The 22,181-nt window shown below is 46.2% G+C and overlaps 1 protein-coding gene across 1 annotated transcript in view; it reads left to right on the plus strand.

Annotated features, from left to right (window-relative positions):
- Positions 1-22,181, plus strand: part of DNAJC8 (DnaJ heat shock protein family (Hsp40) member C8) — a 312,788-nt gene that overhangs the window by 172,937 nt on the left and 117,670 nt on the right. The window contains exon 6 of the mRNA XM_073564532.1: positions 4,380-4,451. Coding sequence (XP_073420633.1) covers positions 4,380-4,451 — 72 coding nt within the window. The remainder of the gene's footprint in view (positions 1-4,379; positions 4,452-22,181) is intronic.

Below are 22,181 nucleotides of genomic sequence, written 5' to 3' on the forward strand. Positions count from 1 at the left end.
TTGTAGGATGGTGGCAGGTTGTGTAGACTGGTCAGGTGTGGCTTTTCTATGGGTTGTTTGTCCGTGGATCTCATGTACAGCAGTGTCTGGTTGTGGTCTGACAGGTGGGTTTCAGGGGTGACTATGAGGGCATTTATGTTTGCTGGGTCTATGTCCGTTATTGCGTAATCCACCACACTGCTGCCCAAGTGGGAGTTTAGTGTAAATCTCCCTAGTGAGTCCCCCCTGATGCGTCCATTCACTATATACAGCCCCAAGCTCCGGCACAGGTTCAGCAAGGTTCTGCCGCTTTTATTCACCACTCTGTCATAGCTGATTCTTGCGGTCTGTACTGAGTCATTATAGCAGGATCCATCTCCCATTACATATGTGTTTCCGTCAGGTGACATGTAGTCCTTCTCTGTACCCGTCCTGGCATTGAGGTCTCCGCAGAGGAGCACTCTGCCCATGGACTGGAATTGGGCTGCCTCTCTCTGTATGACCTCATAGATGTCCGGCTTATAGTATGGGGATTCTGATGGAGGGATGTAGGCTGCGCAGAGGTAGATGTCCTGCTGAGAGGTGAGGATGGCGCTGCTTATCTTCATCCAGATATGGCTTTCTCCTCTTTTTACTGCCTTGATGTTCTCTTTGATTTCCTCCTTGTACCATATTAGTATGCCCCCTGAACAATGGCCCTGTTTGATGTTCTTGTTTTTCTGGGCAGAGAGAGAAAATTCCCTGTATCCCATGGGTGTCAAGGATTCCTCCTCTGCCCGGGCCCATGTCTCCAGAAAGATCTGGATGTCAATGTTCTTTAGCTTTTGCTTGAAGTCTGGGTCATTTGTCTTGGACCCAAAGGCTGAGGCATTCAGTCCTTGAATGTTCCAGCTGCTGATAACTAAGGATGTCATATTTGGTCGATATACCTTATAATGAAGAAAGATTTTCATAGGACGTAACACGTTCTTGTGGTGGGTTTGGGTGGCATATTTTAAGGGTGTCCCATGAGTTGGCTGCATAGTGTGCTGAGCAATGTCCTTATTTCAGCCATGTTGCTGTTCTCTGTTGCTGTGCGTTGCCATTGTGGGGCATGTTGTCTCCTTTGCCCTCTCTGTGGATTCTCTCCAGGGATCGCTGTGGTTTGCCATCTGTTTGGTGGGCGTCTTGCTTGTAGTCTCAGAGGTCTGTTTAGAACCATGTCCTTTAGCTCTTTTGCTAGATTGCTGACCCCTTGTTTATTGAGGTGTTTGTCGTCGTATAGGTGACGGAGCGTTATTCTGGGGTGGCTTGCCAGCTGTATATTTGGTGTTGAGGCGATACTGGCAGCCAGCTCTGAGTTGATTTGCTGGATTACCTCTTGGTTTATTTCTTTCCTTGGAAGCAGGGCAGACAGGATTATTTTGGTTCTGGGGAATTTTTGCTGGGCTGCTATTGCGAGTTTTGTTAGGTCCTGAGTGACTGTCTCTTGTTGGATATCGTTTGTGCCGGTGTGTAGTATGAGGTGTGTGGGCTCTGTGAAGTATGGATTACTGATCACCTTCTCTGCTTGTGGGATTGTTGAACAGCGGATTTTTGTGACTTGTGCCCCTGGGAACAGTCTCTTAGTGTCCAGGTATTTTCCATTAGAGTCTATTATTAGGACGATGTCGGGGATCGGTGTTCTATTTGGGTCATTTGCTGTTTGTGCATCGTTTGGTCCTTGGGTGATGGTTGTCTTTGACTGCTGTGGTGTTGGGGCTGTATTTTTGTTGCAGGGAATGAGGGCACAGTTTTCCTCTGTAGGATTGTTGGTTGCTCTGGTTTGCTGTATGGGAGTCTGCTGTATTTTTATTGCTGAGGTTGTTTCGGTCTGGTCGGGGCTGTCGCCGGTCTGTGATATGTCAGGCTTCGGGGTAGTTGCTGCATGCGTGGGTTTTCGGGTGTTCATTATACTTTGAGGGGCTATGTCCATGTTTTGTTACAGATTTGATGATTTTAGCAGGGATATTTCTTCTTTGAGAGTTGAGTTTTCTTCCTGCAGTTTTTTAAGTGACATTTGCATTTCACACAAGTCTATTTTCAACCTCAATAGTTCATCCTTCAGTTGTTCATTTGCATTTTTCTCACCTTGGCTTCTTTGTAAATCCTCTTTGAATTGAGTAAACTCACTTTCTAATCTGGACAGGCAGTCTCTGAGAATATCCATGGGGGGTTGTGATGTAGATGTGGTGGGTGCACAGCTTGGGACCCTGTCTGCTGTAATCTGAGATGGAATGGTTATGCCTCTTCTCAAGGTTTGTACCTGGGTCCTAATGTGACTGAATTGTTGTAAAAATTCCTCCAGTTTTTGTTTTGTTCCTTGCACCATGATAGTTCCATTATTATAAATGTTTATGGAGAGATTAAAAGTCTCGGGGTCCTCCTCATCCTGTACTCTAATTTGTTTGCTCCTGCTAATGCCCCGTGTTTTGACATTCTTGTAATGGTTTCTGAGAGTCTGGTCCCAGGCTTCATGGTGCCCTGAGTAGAATAACACATTTGTTTTTTCTCCCTGTTCATTAACGTCTATTAGTACTGTCTCTGGAGTTTTTTTTTATGTTGGCCAGTTTTATTGCCTTACTGGCTGCCTTGGATCTAGCATTCTCAGGGAAGCTTATCACTAATGTGTCAGGCCCCCTGCTGGGTCCTGGCTCCATGTCTCTCTCCATGCTTACAGTGCAATTCCTATATTGTTTCAATTTAAAAGTCTTTTATATTTTCCAATGCTTAATATACAGTCTATTGTTCTCTTAGCAGTGTATTGGCGTGAAGCCCTTACCTTGGGGATGCACTGAGCATTGGTGGTTTTCTGCTTGCTTGATTTCCAGTGGCTGAGCTGTTCCTGCTTTTTATCCTTGTATCTTGTATCCTGATTTTTCTTGTCTTGGCTTAAAATCCTTAAAATCTTTTTCCGGTGTGCTTAGTATGTCATCATGTCTGTGAATTTCTGGGGTATGTCCTCCAATCTTCTCATTATAAGGTATAAAACTTGGATTTGATCAGGAGTTCATCTTTACAGTGTCCTGCTCCTGCAGTGGCTCCATCTCTTTCTTTCTTTCTTTCTTTCTTTCTTTCTTTCTTTCTTTCTTTCTTTCTTTCTTTCTTTCTTTCTTTCTTTCTTTCTTTCTTTCTCTCTCTCTCTCTCTCTCTCCCCTGTCTCTCTCTCTCTCCCCCCCTCTCTCTCTCTCTCTCTCTCCCTCCCCCCTCTCTCTCTCTCCCTCCCCCCCCCTCTCTCTCTCCCTCCCCCCTCTCTCTCTCTCTCTCTCTCCCCCTCTCTCTCCCTCTCCCCCTGTCTCTCCCCCTCTCTCTCCCCCTCTCTCTCCCCCTCTCTCTCTCTCCCCCTCTCTCTCTCTCTCTCTCCCTCTCTCTCCCCCTCTCTCCCCCTCTCTCTCTCTCCCTCTCTCTCCCTCTCTCTCTCTCCCCCTCTCTCTCTCCCCCTCTCTCTCTCCCCCTCTCTCTCTCCCCCTCTCTCTCTCCCCCTCTCTCTCCCCCTCTCTCTCTCCCCCTCTCTCTCTCCCCCTCTCTCTCTCCCCCTCTCTCTCTCCCCCTCTCTCTCTCCCCCTCTCTCTCTCCCCCTCTCTCTCTCCCCCTCTCTCTCTCCCCCTCTCTCTCTCCCTCTCTCCCCCTCTCTCCCCCTCTCTCCCCCTCTCTCCCCCTCTCTCCCCCTCTCTCTCCCCTCTCTCTTTCTTCCCTTTCTCTCTCTTTCTTCCCTTTCTCTCTCTTTCTTCCCTTTCTCTCTCTTTCTTCCCCTTTCTCTCTCTTTCTTCCCTTTCTCTCTCTTTCTTCCCTTTCTCTCTCTTTCTTCCCTTTCTCTCTCTTTCTTCCCTTTCTCTCTCTTTCTTCCCTTTCTCTCTCTTTCTTCCCTTTCTCTCCCTCCTTCCCGGACAGCGGTTCCTTTAAAATTTTTCATTCGGCGGATCCGTAAAAATAAACGGTCCGGTAGCATATGTTCACATCAGTTAACAACGGATCCGCTTTCCACCATTTTGGCGGATTTTAACTGACACAAAAAAACGGAAGTGTGAAACAGCCCTTAAATGACAGTAAAGATGGTGAAAAGATTTCTGTAGTGGTTTTCCCAGAGGTACAACCCCCTGCTTCACATTCCCAATTACCCCAATGTTAGGGGAAGAGGGTCTTCCATTTTGGACTCTCCACCAAGGAGCTAACATAGAGGGACCCCCCAAAAAAGGGATTCCCATTCTGAAGTTCTCAACAAAACAATGTGATACAGAACTAAATTAGTGGCTGCTCAGTTATTTGAGAGGTCTAAATAATTGGAACTGTGGTCATTTAAATCCCAGGGTCTCTTCTATTTAAGTGTTTTTTTCAAAAGAGGTATACTCTTTACCATCTGATGTTTTTTATTTTTTGTTTAGGTAAAAGAAAAAAAGAAACAATTAAAAAAAGAAGGAAAGACCATAGACGTTGAAGAAGATGACCCTGAAATTGTAAGTAGCATCAAAAGATGGTATTGGATGGATGAATGAATAAAGCTTCACATATAGCGAGGTTTGCTTATGCATGTGAAGAGTATCTTCATTTCTTTTAAATTCGATTATTAACCATAAAAAGTATACGCATGTATATAGCCAAGTAGTTTACATGCATATGTCCACACATCCATAAAAGGACAGCAGCCTTGCACTTTAAATTCTTAATACAACTTTTGGTTTCATAAGTCTATGCATTGCTGTGAGGATTATGAACCAAGTAAACAGATGAGCATAACATCTTGTCTTTATAACCACTTGGTGACATAGATCTCAAAATGATACTACACCTTAATTAAACTGCAACTACTACTAACACACTGCCTAGCACAATTATCTACTATATAATCGTCTAATTCTGTCTGTTTGTAACGAAAATCCCGCGTCGCTGATTGGTCACAGCCGGCCGGGCGCGTGTGAAGACATCAGTGACACAGAGCTGTGTCATTCACACAGCAGAGGCTTTGTCACACAACAGATTACATCAGTGACTGCCATCCCCTGTGCAGATTAGAAGCTGCAGACCCCCATCACTGGCCATCACACAGTCTGTTCTCACTGCTGCCAGCAGCCTGGGACAGTGAGGGAAGGAATTACTGATAATGAGTTATGTATTGTAATCATGGAGTGTCCCAGAACACAGGACGATTTTCCCTCCTCACTAGTTTCACTTTCCATAGATAACTGTTCAGTGTGTGTCTGGGGAGGAGCAGCTCTCTGCACTGAGGCTGCTGGAGGGGAAGAATTGGTTACTGTGTGTTGAGGGCTACTTCATGTGGACGGGGAGGGCCTGTAGCTATGGAGGGTGGGGTTGTTGCTATAGAGGGCATGTTTGGAGTAGAGTAGGAGGTTACGACTAGTTCTCATTTCAATGCCATAACACACCCCCCCTTGGACGTTCTGTTCAGAATATCTAGAAAACCGTGCAAACTATTGACAGAAAGTAAATTACTTATTGTCATAATTCTGCAGCCCAGATATGTACTGAGATTATGTGAGAAGCCCGGACAACCCCTTTAAATATGACTGGTGTATCATATCCACTCCCTGACAGAAGTTATGTCATGTTATGTAAATAAAAGCTTATAACCAGATGTTAAATTCATCCATTGGTTGTATAAATTATTCTTTTGAAAGATGAAATCCTCCGAAATGTGGTTTAGGCTAAGAAAATAAATTGCCATCAATGCAGAAATATTGATCATTTAATGGACACAGAATTGTCAGATTTTGGCAAGACCAAAGTTTTGTCGCCCACAGAAAGTAATGTGATATTCAAACAAATAATTAACTTAAAATGCAACTATATGTTGCATAACATTGGTGAATGAAGTTGTGGTGCTATTAATATTTTGTGTGACTTCCATGAGCTTGAAGGACTGCATCCATGCGGTTCAACAATGATTCATACAATTTATTAATGAAGTCATCAAGAATAGCAAAGAATGCAGTCTTACATGCCTCCCAGAGTTCATCTAGATTATTTGGTTTTGTCTTCCAAGCTTCTTCTTTCATCCTACCCAAACATGCTTAATGATGTTTATGTCTGGTGACTGGGCTGACACGGTGTGCGCCCAAAAATAGCATTACAGTCTATGGGGTCGCTGACATGCGCTTGGATGCGCGCACGTCAGCGCTTTTTGCGCACGCAATTTCAGTAAACAATGTCTAGACACTTGTCTAAACCTCCCTCTAAACAAGCAACATTGTTTGGGAGGAGTGTTAGTAAAAGAAGGTGTCTTCAGGGCCAGACCAATACTCTACAGACAGCCTTGCAGAGACCAGACAAGAACATAGAAGAGCCTTCCAACTGTGGATTCAAGCTTCTGAAGCCAAAATGTGAGTATTATTCAACATAATGTCTGTGTGTCCTGTACAATTTTATAATGTACTAATGTATTTTTTGTTTAAATCTCAGCTTGTCTTCTTCTGGATCGGTCTGTTCGCCATCTCAGCAAGAACTGGCCCAAGCTGATCGTGAGGTGAGGATGTTGCTGCCTTTGGGCAAGTTTAGCTGCCTCTAGAAATGTGTTATAATTTTTTTTTTTCTTTACAGACATCGGACACGGCCAGTGAAGGTGAAGTGCGGGAGCAGTCTGAGCGGGAGCAGCGTAGCCAAGTCGTGGCGAGGAGATGCAATGTTACTATATAATCTCTCCTTTTTTTTTTTCTGTCTTTATTTTCATCTTTTATCTTGCTTCTTCTCTGTTTCTTTTTCTATCTTTTTCATTCTCCAAAATTACAAAGATTCTAATTTTTTTTTTTTTTCTAGGTTCCACAACGGGATGACGAAGAAGTGTACATCGACAACGAGCACCTGATCCGCCTTGTTGAGGAGCGTATCCCGTTGTGGGACAGCCGTGACCAGCAGTACAAAGACACAGTGGTGACCCGGCAGCTCTGGAATGAGGTAGCCGCAGCGATGATGGATGGCTGGGACAGCGCCTCTCCAACTTCAAAAAGGGCATTCAGTAAGTATAAAGATGCTCTGTGATACTGCATTGATTTTTGGTCCAGATAGTGCTGGTGTGTTTGTGGCAAGATATATTCTTGCATCAAACACACCAATGCCTTCTGGAAAACAGTAATTGCTTTTTGTATTGAGCTGCTGTCTTGAAGCTGCATTGATTTATGGTCCTGATGGTGCTGGTGTGTTTGTGGCAAGATATATTCTTGCATCAAACACACCAATGCCTTCTGGAAAACAGTGATTGCTTTTTGTATTGAACTGCTGTCTTGAAGCTGCATTGATTTATGGTCCTGATGGTGCTGGTGTGTTTGTGGCAAGATATATTCTTGCATCAAACACACCAATGCCTTCTGGAAAACAGTGATTGCTTTTTGTATTGAGCTGCTGTCTTGAAGCTGCATTGATTTATGGTCCTGATGGTGCTGGTGTGTTTGTGGCAAGATATATTCTTGCATCAAACACACCAATGCCTTCTGGAAAACAGTGATTGCTTTTTGTATTGAGCCGCTGTCTTGAAGCTGCATTGATTTATGGTCCTGATGGTGCTGGTGTGTTTGTGGCAAGATATATTCTTGCATCAAACACACCAATGCCTTCTGGAAAACAGTGATTGCTTATTGTATTGAGCTGCTGTCTTGAAGCTGCATTGATTTATGGTCCTGTTGGTGCTGGTGTGTTTGTGGCAAGATATATTCTTGCGTCAAACACACCAATGCCTTCTGGAAAACAGTGATTGCTTTTTGTGTTGAACTGCTGTCTTGATCCTGTTTTCACTCTTGCTTCTGATGATACTGTTGTTTTGGCTGCTACATATATTCTAGCAGGAAACATAAGTGTCCTCAGGATCACCAGTGACTGCATTCTGTATAGAATTTTTTTGTGCTGCAGCATTGACTTTGTGCAAAGTTCTATCAGGTGTGTGTGCTGATAATTATGTTGCCTTCAGTGCATTGTCTAACGTTTTTTCTTTATTTTCCCAACAGTGAACAATATCCGCACACGTTGGCACTCGATGAAGGACCGCTTCAACACTGATGTTCGTGCTGAGGGACAGGTTCGCAGTGGTTCAGCGGCAAGGCGCAGAAGAAAGTACCGCTATCATTGCGAGTTGACTTTCCTGAGACCGGTCCTTGCCAGCAGAGCGTAAGTATTTTTTTTTTTTTTTTTTTTAATTACTAAGTGCTTTTCTATTCCACAGCTGATGCTTCTTGTTAATTCATGATACTAATGTTTTCCCTTTATTTCCACAGCACTTGGAGCAGCACCCTGCAACCTGTCCCGGGAGCGGTACTTCATTGATCGTCCTCGAACCCGTCCCAGCCATCCGACAGCCAGGAAGCATCTTGCAGGTCAGCAACACAGACAGCTGGTGACCAGGAAGCTGGTCCATCAGGTGTTCCCCTGTCCCAGGTCTCTGTCACTGGTTATGCGGGCACTACCCGCCAGCGGCAGAGGACCTCGGACAGGACTGTCATGCCCGAGTTCATGTACTTGAGCGAGGCCTTTCAGGCCAGCCTCAAGGCGCTGTCCGCCAGAATGGAAAGCGGTTTTTCCCTGATGGAACGTGGTTTTAACCACATGGAACACCGCTTCCACTCTGTCGACCAGCGCCTTGACCGTCTCAAGGCCGACCTTAACAGACCAGCGCACCATTTTTTCAGTAAAATTGAACAGTGCATGCGGAATACCTTAGTCCTGAGCAACAGCTGAGTGTGTTACAGGCCTGCAACACTGCTTACTTGCAGGCTATGCAGCAGAATCAGTATGTGCAGCAGTCAGTGGTGTCATTTCCAACAGTGCCACCGTTGACTCGCTACACCTCCCTACCGACTTTTGCTGCATACCACTGCACGGCCACCTGCATTCCCAGCGAAGCCGGACACCACTACACCACCCCAAGTCTGAGTGCTGCTGGACACTCCTCCGCGACCACCACTATGCCAAGCGCTGCTCCTGTATGGAGCACCACCACCGCCACAGCAGCACCTGCTTGGAGCAAAACCACCCCAAACCTGCTTGGGCCGCCGACACCACCAGTCAACATCAAAGGAGCACAGCCAGCACTCCTCATCAAAGGAGCACAGCCAGCACTCCTCATCAAAGGAGCACCGCCAGCACTCCTCATCAAAGGAGCACCGCCAGCACTCCTCATCAAAGGAGCACCGCCAGCAATTCTCTTCCTCGGAGTCCCGCCAGAACTTCTGCTCAGATCACCGACACAAAGCCTCCTTCTAGGAGCACCGACACGACTACATCTCCTTTCAGGCCAGCCTCAAGGCGCTGTCCGCCAGAATGGAAAGCGGTTTTTCACTGATGGAACGTGGTTTTAACCACATGGAACACCGCTTCCACTCTGTCGACCAGCGCCTTGACCACTTCTGTGAGCACCGACACGATTTCGTCTCCTCGTTTCACATCCACCGCCGCCACTTTTTTTTGGTGGAAAAATAAATGTGCAATTCTGCTTTCAAAATATTTGGATTGACACAGTAACCAATCGCCGACTACACACACTGCGCCGTACACTTAGCGTTTTTGCCACCAGATATCTCCATTACTGAGACATGTTTCTTGTGTCAGTCTTGGAGATTCTTGTGTCAGTCTTGGAGATATGTGTTGTCAAAACAACCAATCTATATAACTTGTCTTTTCCACAGCAGTCTCTACATTCTTGTAATATTGCACAGACTGGATCCAGCAGGGTTCCCCAACTCCAGTCCTCAAGGGCCACCAACAGATCATGTTGTATGGAATTCCTTTTTTTTTTTTTTTTTTTTGCTCTTGTGAAGCAGTTATCAACGGAGATATGGATTTCCTTACAACATGATCTGTTGGAGAACCCTGCTGGATCCAGTCTGTGCAATACTCCAATAATGTAGAGACTGCTGTGGAAAAGACAAGTCATGTAGGTTGTGTTTTTTTTTTTTTTTTACAGCAATTTTGTTCTAAACTGACACAAGAAACATCAGTAATGGAGATATCTGATGTATTACACAGACTGAATTGAGCAGGGTTCCCCAACTCCAGTCTTCAAGGCCAAGAAACAAATCATGTTTTAAGTAATTCCATTACTCTGGTGATAACTGCATCACCTGAGGCAAAAAAAAATTAAATCCTTAAAACATGATCTGTTGGTGGACATTTAGGACTAGATTTTGGAAACCCTGGCATAGAGGATGGTGTTGAGTGCAAGGCATATCTATTGTTACCTTGCCTATTTTGTACCATTATCATTTAACCATTAGAGATAAGGCAAGGAACTGTAGATATACCTTGTAATTAACCACATACTCTATTATGTGTGTGTTGAAACTGATTAATGATGGTGAAAATAAATGTTATATACTTCACAAATACCCTGACTTTGTATCATCATCACTTGCACACCTGGGCAGGTGAATACACATGAGTTTGAACCTGCAGCATTGCTTAACTCTCCATACATTTGAAGAACAGTGTAGTGATGCTGAAGTTTAATGTGTATTCTCCTGCCCATTTGTGATAAATTTGTGAAGTATTCATCACTTCAGCATTACACCAGGCCTGGGTATTTTACCAGTGTGCTTTCAAAATCCAAGCCAAAGTGCTGATCCTACAAATAATATTTATAGTCACATGTTTAGGTGTCATAAAAAGTGAAGTATGCCAGTGCATCCACAAATCACTATTTGTAAAATTGCCCCATGTGACACAAATAATATTTGTATTATCTCTACCGTCGCTGTTAATTGAACACACACTGTAGAGATTATAAAGGTAATACAACTTGTGTGTGTATGTATAGTCACCTACTCAGGAGTATTAGTGAATTCATGATGCACAAAACACAGCATCATAAATTAACTGATACACCTGGCTACTTGCTAATTGTATTGGGAGTGTAAAAACAGAGAATGCACTCAGTACAGGTATCAAAACAGTGGTTTTTATTAACATACCAACAATAAAAATTTTTTACACCATTTGCTCTTGCCATTCCACCCGTCCTACATCTGAGTTGAAGTCCCTCATTTGGCCTACTTCAATGGATGACCTGAGAGGGTGCTGAGTAAATTCAAGCAATGGTTTAGGAGCAACATCATCAAGATCTAAGTTCGGGTGCCCTCTAGCAATTACAAAATTGTGTAGAACGACACAGGCCTTCACCACCTCATCCACTGTTTCCAGTTTCAGATTAATGACTGTGCCAAGAATGCGCCATATAGATACAAGTATACCAAATGCACACTCTACTGTTCTTCTGGCCCTGGTCAGCCTGTAATTAAAAATTCTTTTGTTGTGGTCCAAGTTCCGGCTGGAGTAGGGCTTGAGCAGGTTTTGGCACATCTGGAATGCTTCATCACCAACCATTACAAAGGGCTGAGGCGGACCTCCGGTGTTGGGAAGAGGCCGTGGCATGGGGAAATTGAAGTGGTTGCAATACAACCTCCTGCCCATGTCCAAGTTCTTAAAAGCCTGGGAGTCATTCCCACGGCCAAATGCCCCAATGTCCACTCCAATAAACATACAGTCTGCATCCGCAATGGCCATGAGTACAGTAGAAAAGTACTTTTTATAGTTGTAGTACTCCGAGCCTGTTCTTTTGGGCTTGATAATCCGGATGTGTTGCCCGTCCACCGCTCCAAACAGTTGGGGAAATTGCATACTGTCCAGAATCTTTCGGCGATTTCCAACCACTTTTCTGCCGTGGGCAGGGGCATGAATTCTGGACAAAGAACGTTCCACAAAGCCCGGCAGGTGTCCGCTACAATTCCAGACAACGTGGAGATTCCAATACGGTACTGGAAGTGCAGTGAAGAGAGGGTCTCTCCAGTAGCCAGGAATCTGTGACACAAAGAAAAAAAAAAATATTTGTGTATCTAGGATTTTTGTACACACCTAAAATGCAATAAAAAAAAAAAACTAGAATTCTGCCAGATTTGGAAGAGTACATGTCACAACAAAGAAAATTCTGCAGTCATTGGTTTTGCAAAACTATGTACCGTAATGTGACCAGGAGCCATTCCTCAAGAGTAATCGCACGCCGGAGCTGCGTATCCTGTCTCCGGATGACTTCTTGGACCCAACCAAGCAAATAGTTAAAGGTTTCTTGGGACATCCAGGTATAATCCGTAAATTTCTCCGAGTTTGTCTGTAGCTCACTGTAGAGGGTGTGGTACGCTCCACGGCTCTCCCGGAGTTCAATAATGGGATGTATCCACAAACGCTGTCTCTCTCCCTCTGTTCATGGCAAGCAACTGCATAAGCCTGAGCCATCCTCATGTCCACATCCAAGTCAAAGTAAAACTCTTCCAGCGCAGATCCATGTTTATCAAGGCAAATACAAGCAAATGTGAAGAATTCAGCTGTAAACAGGGTCTATATAAAGAATTTCCATAAGACACGCCCACTGCTGTCCCATTGGTGGAGTGTGTTGCAAGAATTTTTCAAGGATTTTTTCTCCTGTGAAGTGACACCATTGCGCATAAAAAACGCTTACAAACGCATAAAAAAAGCTGCAATTTTTTTTTTTTTTTTTTTTTCCCCCCAAGTTGTCCAATTTGTCTTTTCACCCTCAATTTTTATTTTTCCAAGGGTAACAGCACCCCAAAAGTTATTGTGCAATTGGTCCTGAGTGCGCTGATACCCCATATGTGAGGGTAAACCACTATTTGGACGCATGGCAGAGCTCGGAAGGGAAGCAGCGCCATTTGACTTTTATGGCTGGAATTGAGATCACACCATGTCGCGTTTGGAAAGCTCCTGATGTGCCTAAACGGTGGAAACTCCCCACAAATGACACCATTTTGGAAACTAGACCCCCCCCCCCCAAGGAACTTATCTAGATGTGTGGTGAGCACTTTGAAACCCCAAGGTCTTCACAGAAGTTTATAACGCCCGGGCGTGAAAATAAAAAAATCATATTTTTTCCACAAACATGGTCTTTTAGTCCCCAATTTTTTTTTTATTTTACCAAGGGTAACAGGAGAAAATGGACCCCAAAAGTTGTTGTCCAATTTGTCCTGAGTACACTGATACCCCATATGTGGGAGAAAACTACTGTATGGGTACACGTCGTTGCTCGGAAGGGAAGTAGTGACGTTTTAGAATGCAAACTTTGATGGAAGGGTCTGCGGGTGTCATGTTGCCTTTGGAGAGCCCCTGATGTACCTAAACAGTGGAAACCCCCCCACAAGTGACCCCATTTTGGAAACTAGAACCCCTACAGAACTTATCTAGATGTGTGGTGAGCACTTTGAACCCCCAAGTGCTTCACAGAAGTTTATAACGCCCGGGCGTGAAAATAAAAAAATCATATTTTTTTTCCACAAAAATGATATTTTTGCCCCCAATTTTTTATTTTCCTAAGGGTAACAGGAGAAATTGGACCCCATAAGTTGTTTTGCAATTTGTCCGGAGTAGGCTGATACCCCATATGTGGGGGTAAAACATTGTTTGGGTGCATGGCAGAGCTTGGAAGGGAAGGAGCACCATTTGACTTTTTAAACGCAGAATTGGCTGGAATTGCGTTCAGACGCCATGTTGCGTTTGGACTTGGAGAGCACCTGATGTGCCCAAACAGTGGAAACCCCCCCAATTCTAACTCCAACCCTAACACTAGCCCTAATGGCAAAATGGAAATAAATACCTTTTTTTTAATTTTATTATTTTTCCCTAACTAAGGGGGTGGTAAAGGGAGGGGTTTGATTTACTATTTAAAGCAGGCTTTTTTGTTTGGCAGCTGTCATACGCTAAAAGACGCTTTTTATTGTAAAAATAGTTTTTGCATCACCACATTTTGAGAACTATAATTTTTCCGTATTTTGACCCACCGAGTCATGTGAGGTCTTATTTTTTGCTGGACGAGTTGACGTTTTTATTGGTACCATTTTCGGGCACGTGACCTTTTTTGATCGCTTTTTATTCCGATTTTTGGGACGCAGAATGAACAAAAACCAGCATTTCAAGAATTTCTTTTGGGGGGTGCATTTACACCATTCCGCGTGTGGTAAAATTGATAAGGCGGTTTTATTCTTCGGGTCAGTACGATTACAGCGATACCTCATTTATGTATTTTTTTATGTTTTGGCGCTTTTATGCAATGAAAACAATTTTATATAAAAAAAAATATTTTTGCATCGCTTTATTCTGTGAGCTATAACTTTTTTATTTTTTCGCTGATGACACTGTGGCAGCTTGTTTTTTGCGGGACAAGATTATGTTTTCAGCGGTACCATGGATATTTATATCCGTCTTTTTGATCGCGTGTTATTGCACTTTTTGTTCGGCGATATGATAATAAAGCATTATTTTTTGCTTTTGTTTTTTTATTTTTATTTTTTAAGGGGTTCGCTAAAGGGGTTAACTAATGGGACAGTTTTATAGGGCGGGTCGTTACGGACGTGGTGATACTAAATATGTGTACTTTTATTGTTTGTTTTTTTTATTTCCAAAAAATGAATTTATTAGGGAATATTTTTTTTTTTTTTTTTTTAGAAATTATTTTACTTATTTTTTTTGTAACTTTATTATACTGTCCCAGGTGTGGACATCACTGTCATGTGTGAGATCGCGGATCTGACACATCACAGATAGCTGTGACAGTGCCTGTGTCAGATCAGCGATCTGACACAGGCACTGCACTGCTCCGTGGGGCTCAGGGAAGCACGGAGGGAGCCCCCTCCCTGCCGATGCTTCCCTAAACCCCCGGTACACTGCGATCGTGTTTGATCGCAGTGTGCCAGGGGTTAACGTGCCAGGTGTCAGCTGTGATAATCAGCTGACACCCGGCCGCGATTAGCGGCGCTCACGCTATGACGTACTATCCCATCCATGGGCATAGGGGCCCGGGTCCCATGGACGGGATAGTACGTCAGGAAGGGGTTAAAGGTGCCAGCCACCTTTGCAGTGGATCTGGTCTTCAGCCTCTTGATAATCCAGCCTTTGGTCGCAGGGTGGATTTTTGGCATGTTGTCAGCTCAAGTTGCAGCTCAAGTGAAGGTCTGGGGTGCTGGGTTTCTTTTTATACATACCCACTAATTAACCGGTCATTTACTGAGCACAGGTGAGGATGTAAACTAGGATTGGGTGCATTATATGACCAGGCGACAAAACTTTTGTCTTACCAAAATCTGACCATTCTGTGTCCATTAAATGATCAATATTTCTGCATTGATGCCAATTTATTTTCTTAACCTAAACCACATTTCGGAGGGTTTCAGCTTTCAAAAGAATAATTTATACAACCATTGGATGAATTTAACGTCAGGTTATAAGCTTTTATTTACATAACGTGTATAAGTGACATTACTTCTGTCAGGGCAAGTGCATAGTTGAATCATTCTGTTGATTGATGGAGATACCCCAGCCGAAAACTCAAGAACCTCTTCCCAATCCTTCTCCTGAGCATCAGGAAGAAGACCCTCCCACCTTCTCTTGACTGCCACCACGGCAGAGCCAGTTCGCACAGATAGCATATGTGTATAGAACGGAAATGAGACCCTGGGGCCCGTGCGACATAAGGATTCCTATTAAAGGGAAAGATGAGATAGTTTGGACCCCACCCACGGAGCGTAGGTGTGACCGGAATGCTGATCTAAGCTGAATGTAGCGAAAAAATTGGGACTGAATTTGTTCAAAGGACATTAGGGCACTATTTACATACAAGTCTTTGGCCATGTGAAATCCAAAACTCAGCGGATGGGTGGTTCAACAGCATCGGGGAATAAGCATTGTTCTATAATGGCATTTCAGCCACAATATCCCCAAAATGGACCACCTTTTTAATTTGTTTCCAGACTGACCTCGCTAATCGGAGTAAAGATAATAATCGGGGCGTGCCGGGTTTATTCGTTTCTAAAAAACCCAGCGGGCAGTCAATTCTCGCAGCATGGGCCATGTGACTTTCAGAGTTAGGCAAGCAACTGTCAGGCATCCATATACTCAAGGCCTTAACCTGCCCGGCAAGATAACATAAATAAAAATCTGGCAGCGCCTCCCCGCCCATCTGTTTAGGTCTTTGTAAAGTAGATAATTTAAGCTTGGGTCTGGTTTTCCCCCATATAAAGGACATAATTAGGGAGTTTAGATTTGCAAAGAAGGACTTGGGAAACAGCACTGCACTGTGTTAGAGGGAATAACTAAGCTTAGGGAGCAAAATCATCTTGATTAGATTTATACGACCAGCGACAGATAGCGGGAGTTTACTCCAAGATGCAAATTTAAGCTTAACTAGATCCAATAGTGGAAGAATATTACTGTATATACTCGAGTATAAGCCGACCCGAGTATAAGCCTACCCCCTAATTTTGCCACAAAAAAACTGGGAAAACTTATTGACTCGAGTATAAGCCTAGGGTGGAAAATGCAGCAGCCACTGGTGAAATTAAAAATAAAAAGATACCAATAAAAGTAAAATTAATTGAGACATCAGTAGGTTAAATGTTTTTGAATATCCATATTGAATCAGGAGCCCAACATAATGTTCCATACAGTTCATGATAGCCCCATAAGATGCTCCATACAAAATACACCCCATATAATTCTGCACAAAGGTTAATAATGGCCCCATAAGATGCTCCATAGAATAATATGCATCATATGCTGCTCCATAAAGGTTATGGCCCCATAAGATGTTCCATAGATTATGCCCCCATATGCTGCCCCCATAAGATGATCCATAGATTATGGCCCCATGTGCTGCCGCTGCTGCATTTTAAAAAAAAAAAATGACATACTCACCTCTCCGTCGCTGGGGCCAGGTGCTGGTGTCACTGCTGGCACCTGAGATATTCACCTGTCCTGCGTCCATGGCTGCTTGCTGCTATCTTTCATGTCATCTGTCAGTGACGTTCAGACTGCAGGGGGCGTGACGCACACTAACCACGTCACCACGCCCTCTGCTGTCTGAACGTCACTGACAGATGACGTGCCAGACAGCAGCAAGCAGCCATGGACGCAGGACAGGTGAGTATCGCTATACTTACCCATCCTGGCGCTGTCTCTTCACCCCCCAGCTTCTCCGCGATCTCCCTTCCTGCCTTCAGCATATGCGCATATTTGTGACGGACTCAGCTCCTGCTGAGCCCATTTTTTGAGTGGACCCTCTGGGTCGTGGCACCCACCCACCGAGGGCGAGCTGACCTTGTGAGAATCCACCCCCTATACAGGGAGTGTCAGGGGCAAGACCAAGGGGGTGAGCCACCACGACTGCTGGGACCAGACGGCCGGCTCAGGGGACACTAGATGAGTGTCTGACGACAAGGACGAGCAGGAAGCAAGACGAGACTAGACGTAGGTGCAAGGTATCTTCATTAGAATAACACAAGATCACATACAGAGAAAACAAGCAAAACGTGCAAGGTGCGCGCGTGGGCACGCCAAGGTCCATAACATGGTACGTGCCAGATGGCACGCCTAGGCACAGGTAATGGCATGATGGCATCGGACTCCGGACTGCTGGCAAACCGACAGGGTCCAGGGATCAGGCTGCGGACGTCAGCTCCGGACATCAGGCCGCAGTCATCTGGTTCCGGACCTCTGGCAACGGTCGGCAGGTTCCGGGCATCCGGCAGGCAAACCAGGGTTCAGGCAAGGAGGCACGACAGATATCCAAGCAGGGTGCGTGTTTAGGGAACACGCCAAGGTCCAAGGCTAGGTGCGTGTGTAGGGGACACGCCAGGGTTCAAGGCTAGGTGCGTGTGTAGGGGACACGCCAGGGTTCAAAGCGAGGTGCGTGTGTAGGGGACACGCCAAGGTTCACAAACGAGACAGGGTGCGTGTGTAGAGCCACGCCAAAGCATAGGATAAGACAGAGTGCGTGTAGAGACACGCCAAGGTACAAGACAGAGTGCGTGTAGAGACACTACAAGGTACAAGACAGAGTGCGTGTAGAGACGCCAAGGTACAAGGTACAAGACAGAGTGCGTGTAGAGACGCCAAGGTACAAGACAGAGTGCGTGTAGAGACACGCCAAGGTACAAGACAGAGTGCGTGTTGAGACACGCCAAGGCACAAGACAGGGTGCGTGTAGAGACACGCCAGGGTTCAGAGCAGGGACGCACACCTCACTGGCCAATGCACACGGCTGTAACGCCAGCACGAGGCACGACTAAGGCACAGGAGGGGGCAAAGGAACCTTCGTGCTAGGAGCCACGCCAGGTTCAGGGCAGGGTGCGTGCTAGGAGCCACGCCAGGTTTCAAGGCAGGGTGCGTGCTAGGAGCCACGCCAGGGTTCAAGGCAGGGTGCGTGCTAGGAGCCACGCCAGGGCACAAGGAAGGGCTGCGTGCTAGGAGCCACGCAGGGGGCACGCCACACTGGCCAGTACACACGGCTGTACACAAACACGTGGCACTTACCACGGCACAGAAGACGGCCAAGGGGAACCCACGCCGGGGTTCAATGCAAGGACAAGGCAGGGAACAAGGCAAGGAATACAGGCAGAAACAGAGCCAGGTCAGAGAGAGGACAGAGTCTAGCAGCGGAGCGTAGGCAGAAGCCCAGAGCCGGGCCAAGGGAAGACCTTGGGACTAGACAAAGAAATGAGCACTAAGGAGAGGAGAAATGGTGCGTGTGCCAGGGAGCACTACAGCGCACCATAGGAGAGAGCGAGGCAGAGCAAGCAAAGACTGAGACCATAGGGAGGAACACAAAGCAAGGAATAGCAAGACTGAGACCATAGGGAGGAACACAAAGCAAGGAATAGCAAGGAAGAGAACACCGGGAGGACTACAAGTCAAAGCATAGCAAAAGCAAGACATGGCAAAACAGGCGAGGCAGAGAACGCAGGAAGGACTACAAGTCAAAGCAAAGCTAAAGCGAGACATAGCAAAACAGACTAAGACAAAGAACAGCAGAAGGACTACAAGGCAAAGCAAGGCAAAGACAAACATGGCACGAGAGACAACACAAGACATGGCACAAGACAAGAGGCGGAATACGAGCACGGAGCGTGTGCAGAGACGCACTACAGAGCAAAGTGCAAGGGCACAGAATAGAGGGAGCAACCCCACAGACCCAGAGCCTTGCAGGGAAGCAACACAATAATCAGGCCCTGAGCATAGGAAGAGGCGGCCTGATATAGGGCATAGCACCTCCTCCTCCAGGTCAGGACCAGGGGAGCACTTCCGGGATTCTAGACATGACGAGATGATAGAAGAACCAGACAGTGCAGGATCTTAGGAAACGTCACATGATCAGGGTTTCAGACATGACGAGAAGATCACAGAAGGCAGAGCAGAAACGCAGGCATCCTGCAGCTCAGAGATGAGGTGAGTCTGCACACTGCTCTAGGGAACATGCAGGACAGCAGACAAAACATGCGCATGCACATCGCTCCAGGAGTTCTTGAGACAGACATGGCAGACGTGACACATGGCAGACGTGACAGTACCCCCCTCTTTAAGCCCCATCTCACCGGGGCTGGAAAGAAGAAAAAAAAAAAAAATTATTCGGCAGAAACCAGAGTTTAGTACAAACCACTCCAACAATGTTGATCCGACATCTGAAACGGACACCTGCGCCGGTCAAGACACAGGAGCCGTGGACGAGACAAGGGAATCCAGTGGGGAGGACTGCAGGTAGACAAGCAAGTCTTCTTACTCTGGCTGCCATCATTTCCAAATGAGTCCAGAGGTCAAGGGCCGGGTCTGATTTACATCAGAAGAGTGGCCGGGGTACCGCCATATCCAGGAGAGTCCAGGAGACAGAGCAGATCAGATTCTATAACAGACGGGTCATCAGACGGGTAGCCGAGGTACCAGCGGAGTCCAAGGCCTGATTAACTGTGACGGACTCAGCTCCTGCTGAGCCCATTTTTTGAGTGGACCCTCTGGGTCGTGGCACCCACCCACCGAGGGCGAGCTGACCTTGTGAGAATCCACCCCCTATACAGGGAGTGTCAGGGGCAAGACCAAGGGGGTGAGCCAAAGAAGATATTCTAAAGAAGAATATAATGCTGTCTGCAGAACCTGCAAGGCACAAATCAGATTATCTAAAGCTGAAAATGAATTGAGGCTTGCAAGAGATGTCAAAAGCAATAATAAAGGATTTTGGGGATATGTCAAAAGTAAAAGAAAAGTCAAAGATGCTATAGGATTTTTACAGGATGAAAATGATGAAATGGTAAGACAGGATGTTGAGAAGGCTGAACTTTTAAATTCCTATTTTGCATCTGTTTTCTCTCAGAAAGGAAATGTAACATCAACTGTTATTCACTGTCCTATTAAGGGAATAGAAGAATCCAGGATATCTATAAACAGAAAGATAGTGAGGAAACACTTAGCTAACCTAAATGTATTCAAGTCTCCAGGTCCAGATGAATTACACCCCAGAGTACTGAAGGAGATAGCAGAAGAAATTTTTGAACCCCTCTCCATAATCTTTGAAAATTCTTGGAGAACAGGAGAAGTGCCAGAAGACTGGAGAAGAGCAAATGTTGTTCCTATCTTCAAAAAGGGGAAGAAGGTGGACCCAGGCAACTATAGGCCGGTGAGTCTGACTTCTATACCAGGAAAGATCTTTGAACAAATTATTAAACAACATGTATGTCAATACCTGGATAAGAATGAAGTGATTAAACAGAGTCAGCATGGGTTTGTAACTAATAAGTCATGTCAGACTAATTTAATTTCCTTCTATGATGGTATTACTGATTGGGTGGATCAAGGAAATGCTGTAGACTTCTGGGACCAGACGGCCGGCTCAGGGGACACTAGATGAGTGTCTGACGACAAGGACGAGCAGGAAGCAAGACGAGACTAGACGTAGGTGCAAGGTATCTTCATTAGAATAACACAAGATCACATACAGAGAAAACAAGCAAAACGTGCAAGGTGCGCGCGTGGGCACGCCAAGGTCCATAACATGGTACGTGCCAGATGGCACGCCTAGGCACAGGTAATGGCATGATGGCATCGGACTCCGGACTGCTGGCAAACTGACAGGGTCCAGGGATCAGGCTGCGGATGTCAGCTCCGGACATCAGGCCGCAGTCATCTGGTTCCGGACCTCTGGCAACGGTCGGCAGGTTCCGGGCATCCGGCAGGCAAACCAGGGTTCAGGCAAGGAGGCACGACAGATATCCAAGCAGGGTGCGTGTTTAGGGAACACGCCAAGGTCCAAGGCTAGGTGCGTGTGTAGGGGACACACCAGGGTTCAAGGCTAGGTGCGTGTGTAGGGGACACGCCAGGGTTCAAAGCGAGGTGCGTGTGTAGGGGACACGCCAAGGTTCACAAACGAGACGGTGCGTGTGTAGAGCCACGCCAAAGCATAGGATAAGACAGAGTGCGTGTAGAGACACGCCAAGGCACAAGGTACAAACAGAGTGCGTGTAGAGACACGCCAAGGTACAAGACAGAGTGCGTGTAGAGACACGCCAAGGTACAAGACAGAGTGCGTGTAGAGACACGCCAAGGTACAAGACAGAGTGCGTGTTGAGACACGCCAAGGTACAAGACAGAGTGCGTGTAGAGACACGCCAAGGTACAAGACAGAGTGCGTGTAGAGACACGCCAAGGTACAAGACAGAGTGCGTGTTGAGACACGCCAAGGCACAAGACAGGGTGCGTGTAGAGACACGCCAGGGTTCAGAGCAGGGACGCACACCTCACTGGCCAATGCACACGGCTGTAACGCCAGCACGAGGCACGACTAAGGCACAGGAGGGGGCAAAGGAACCTTCGTGCTAGGAGCCACGCCAGGTTCAGGGCAGGGTGCGTGCTAGGAGCCACGCCAGGGTTCAAGGCAGGGTGCGTGCTAGGAGCCACGCCAGGGTTCAAGGCAGGGTGCGTGCTAGGAGCCACACCAGGGCACAAGGAAGGGCTGCGTGCTAGGAGCCACGCAGGGGGCACGCCACACTGGCCAGTACACACGGCTGTACACAAACACGTGGCACTTACCACGGCACAGGAGACGGCCAAGGGGAACCCACGCCGGGGTTCAATGCAAGGACAAGGCAGGGAACAAGGCAAGGAATACAGGCAGAAACAGAGCCAGGTCAGAGAGAGGACAGAGTCTAGCAGCGGAGCGTAGGCAGAAGCCCAGAGCCGGGCCAAGGGAAGACCTTGGGACTAGACAAAGAAATGAGCACTAAGGAGAGGAGAAATGGTGCGTGTGCCAGGGAGCACTACAGCGCACCATAGGAGAGAGCGAGGCAGAGCAAGCAAAGACTGAGACCATAGGGAGGAACACAAAGCAAGGAATAGCAAGGAAGAGAACACCGGGAGGACTACAAGTCAAA

The sequence above is a fragment of the Dendrobates tinctorius genome, unplaced genomic scaffold (genome assembly GCF_039654945.1).
Source record: "Dendrobates tinctorius isolate UK_male_01 unplaced genomic scaffold, ASM3965494v1 ptg000015l, whole genome shotgun sequence".
NCBI classification, from domain to species: Eukaryota; Metazoa; Chordata; class Amphibia; order Anura; family Dendrobatidae; genus Dendrobates; species Dendrobates tinctorius.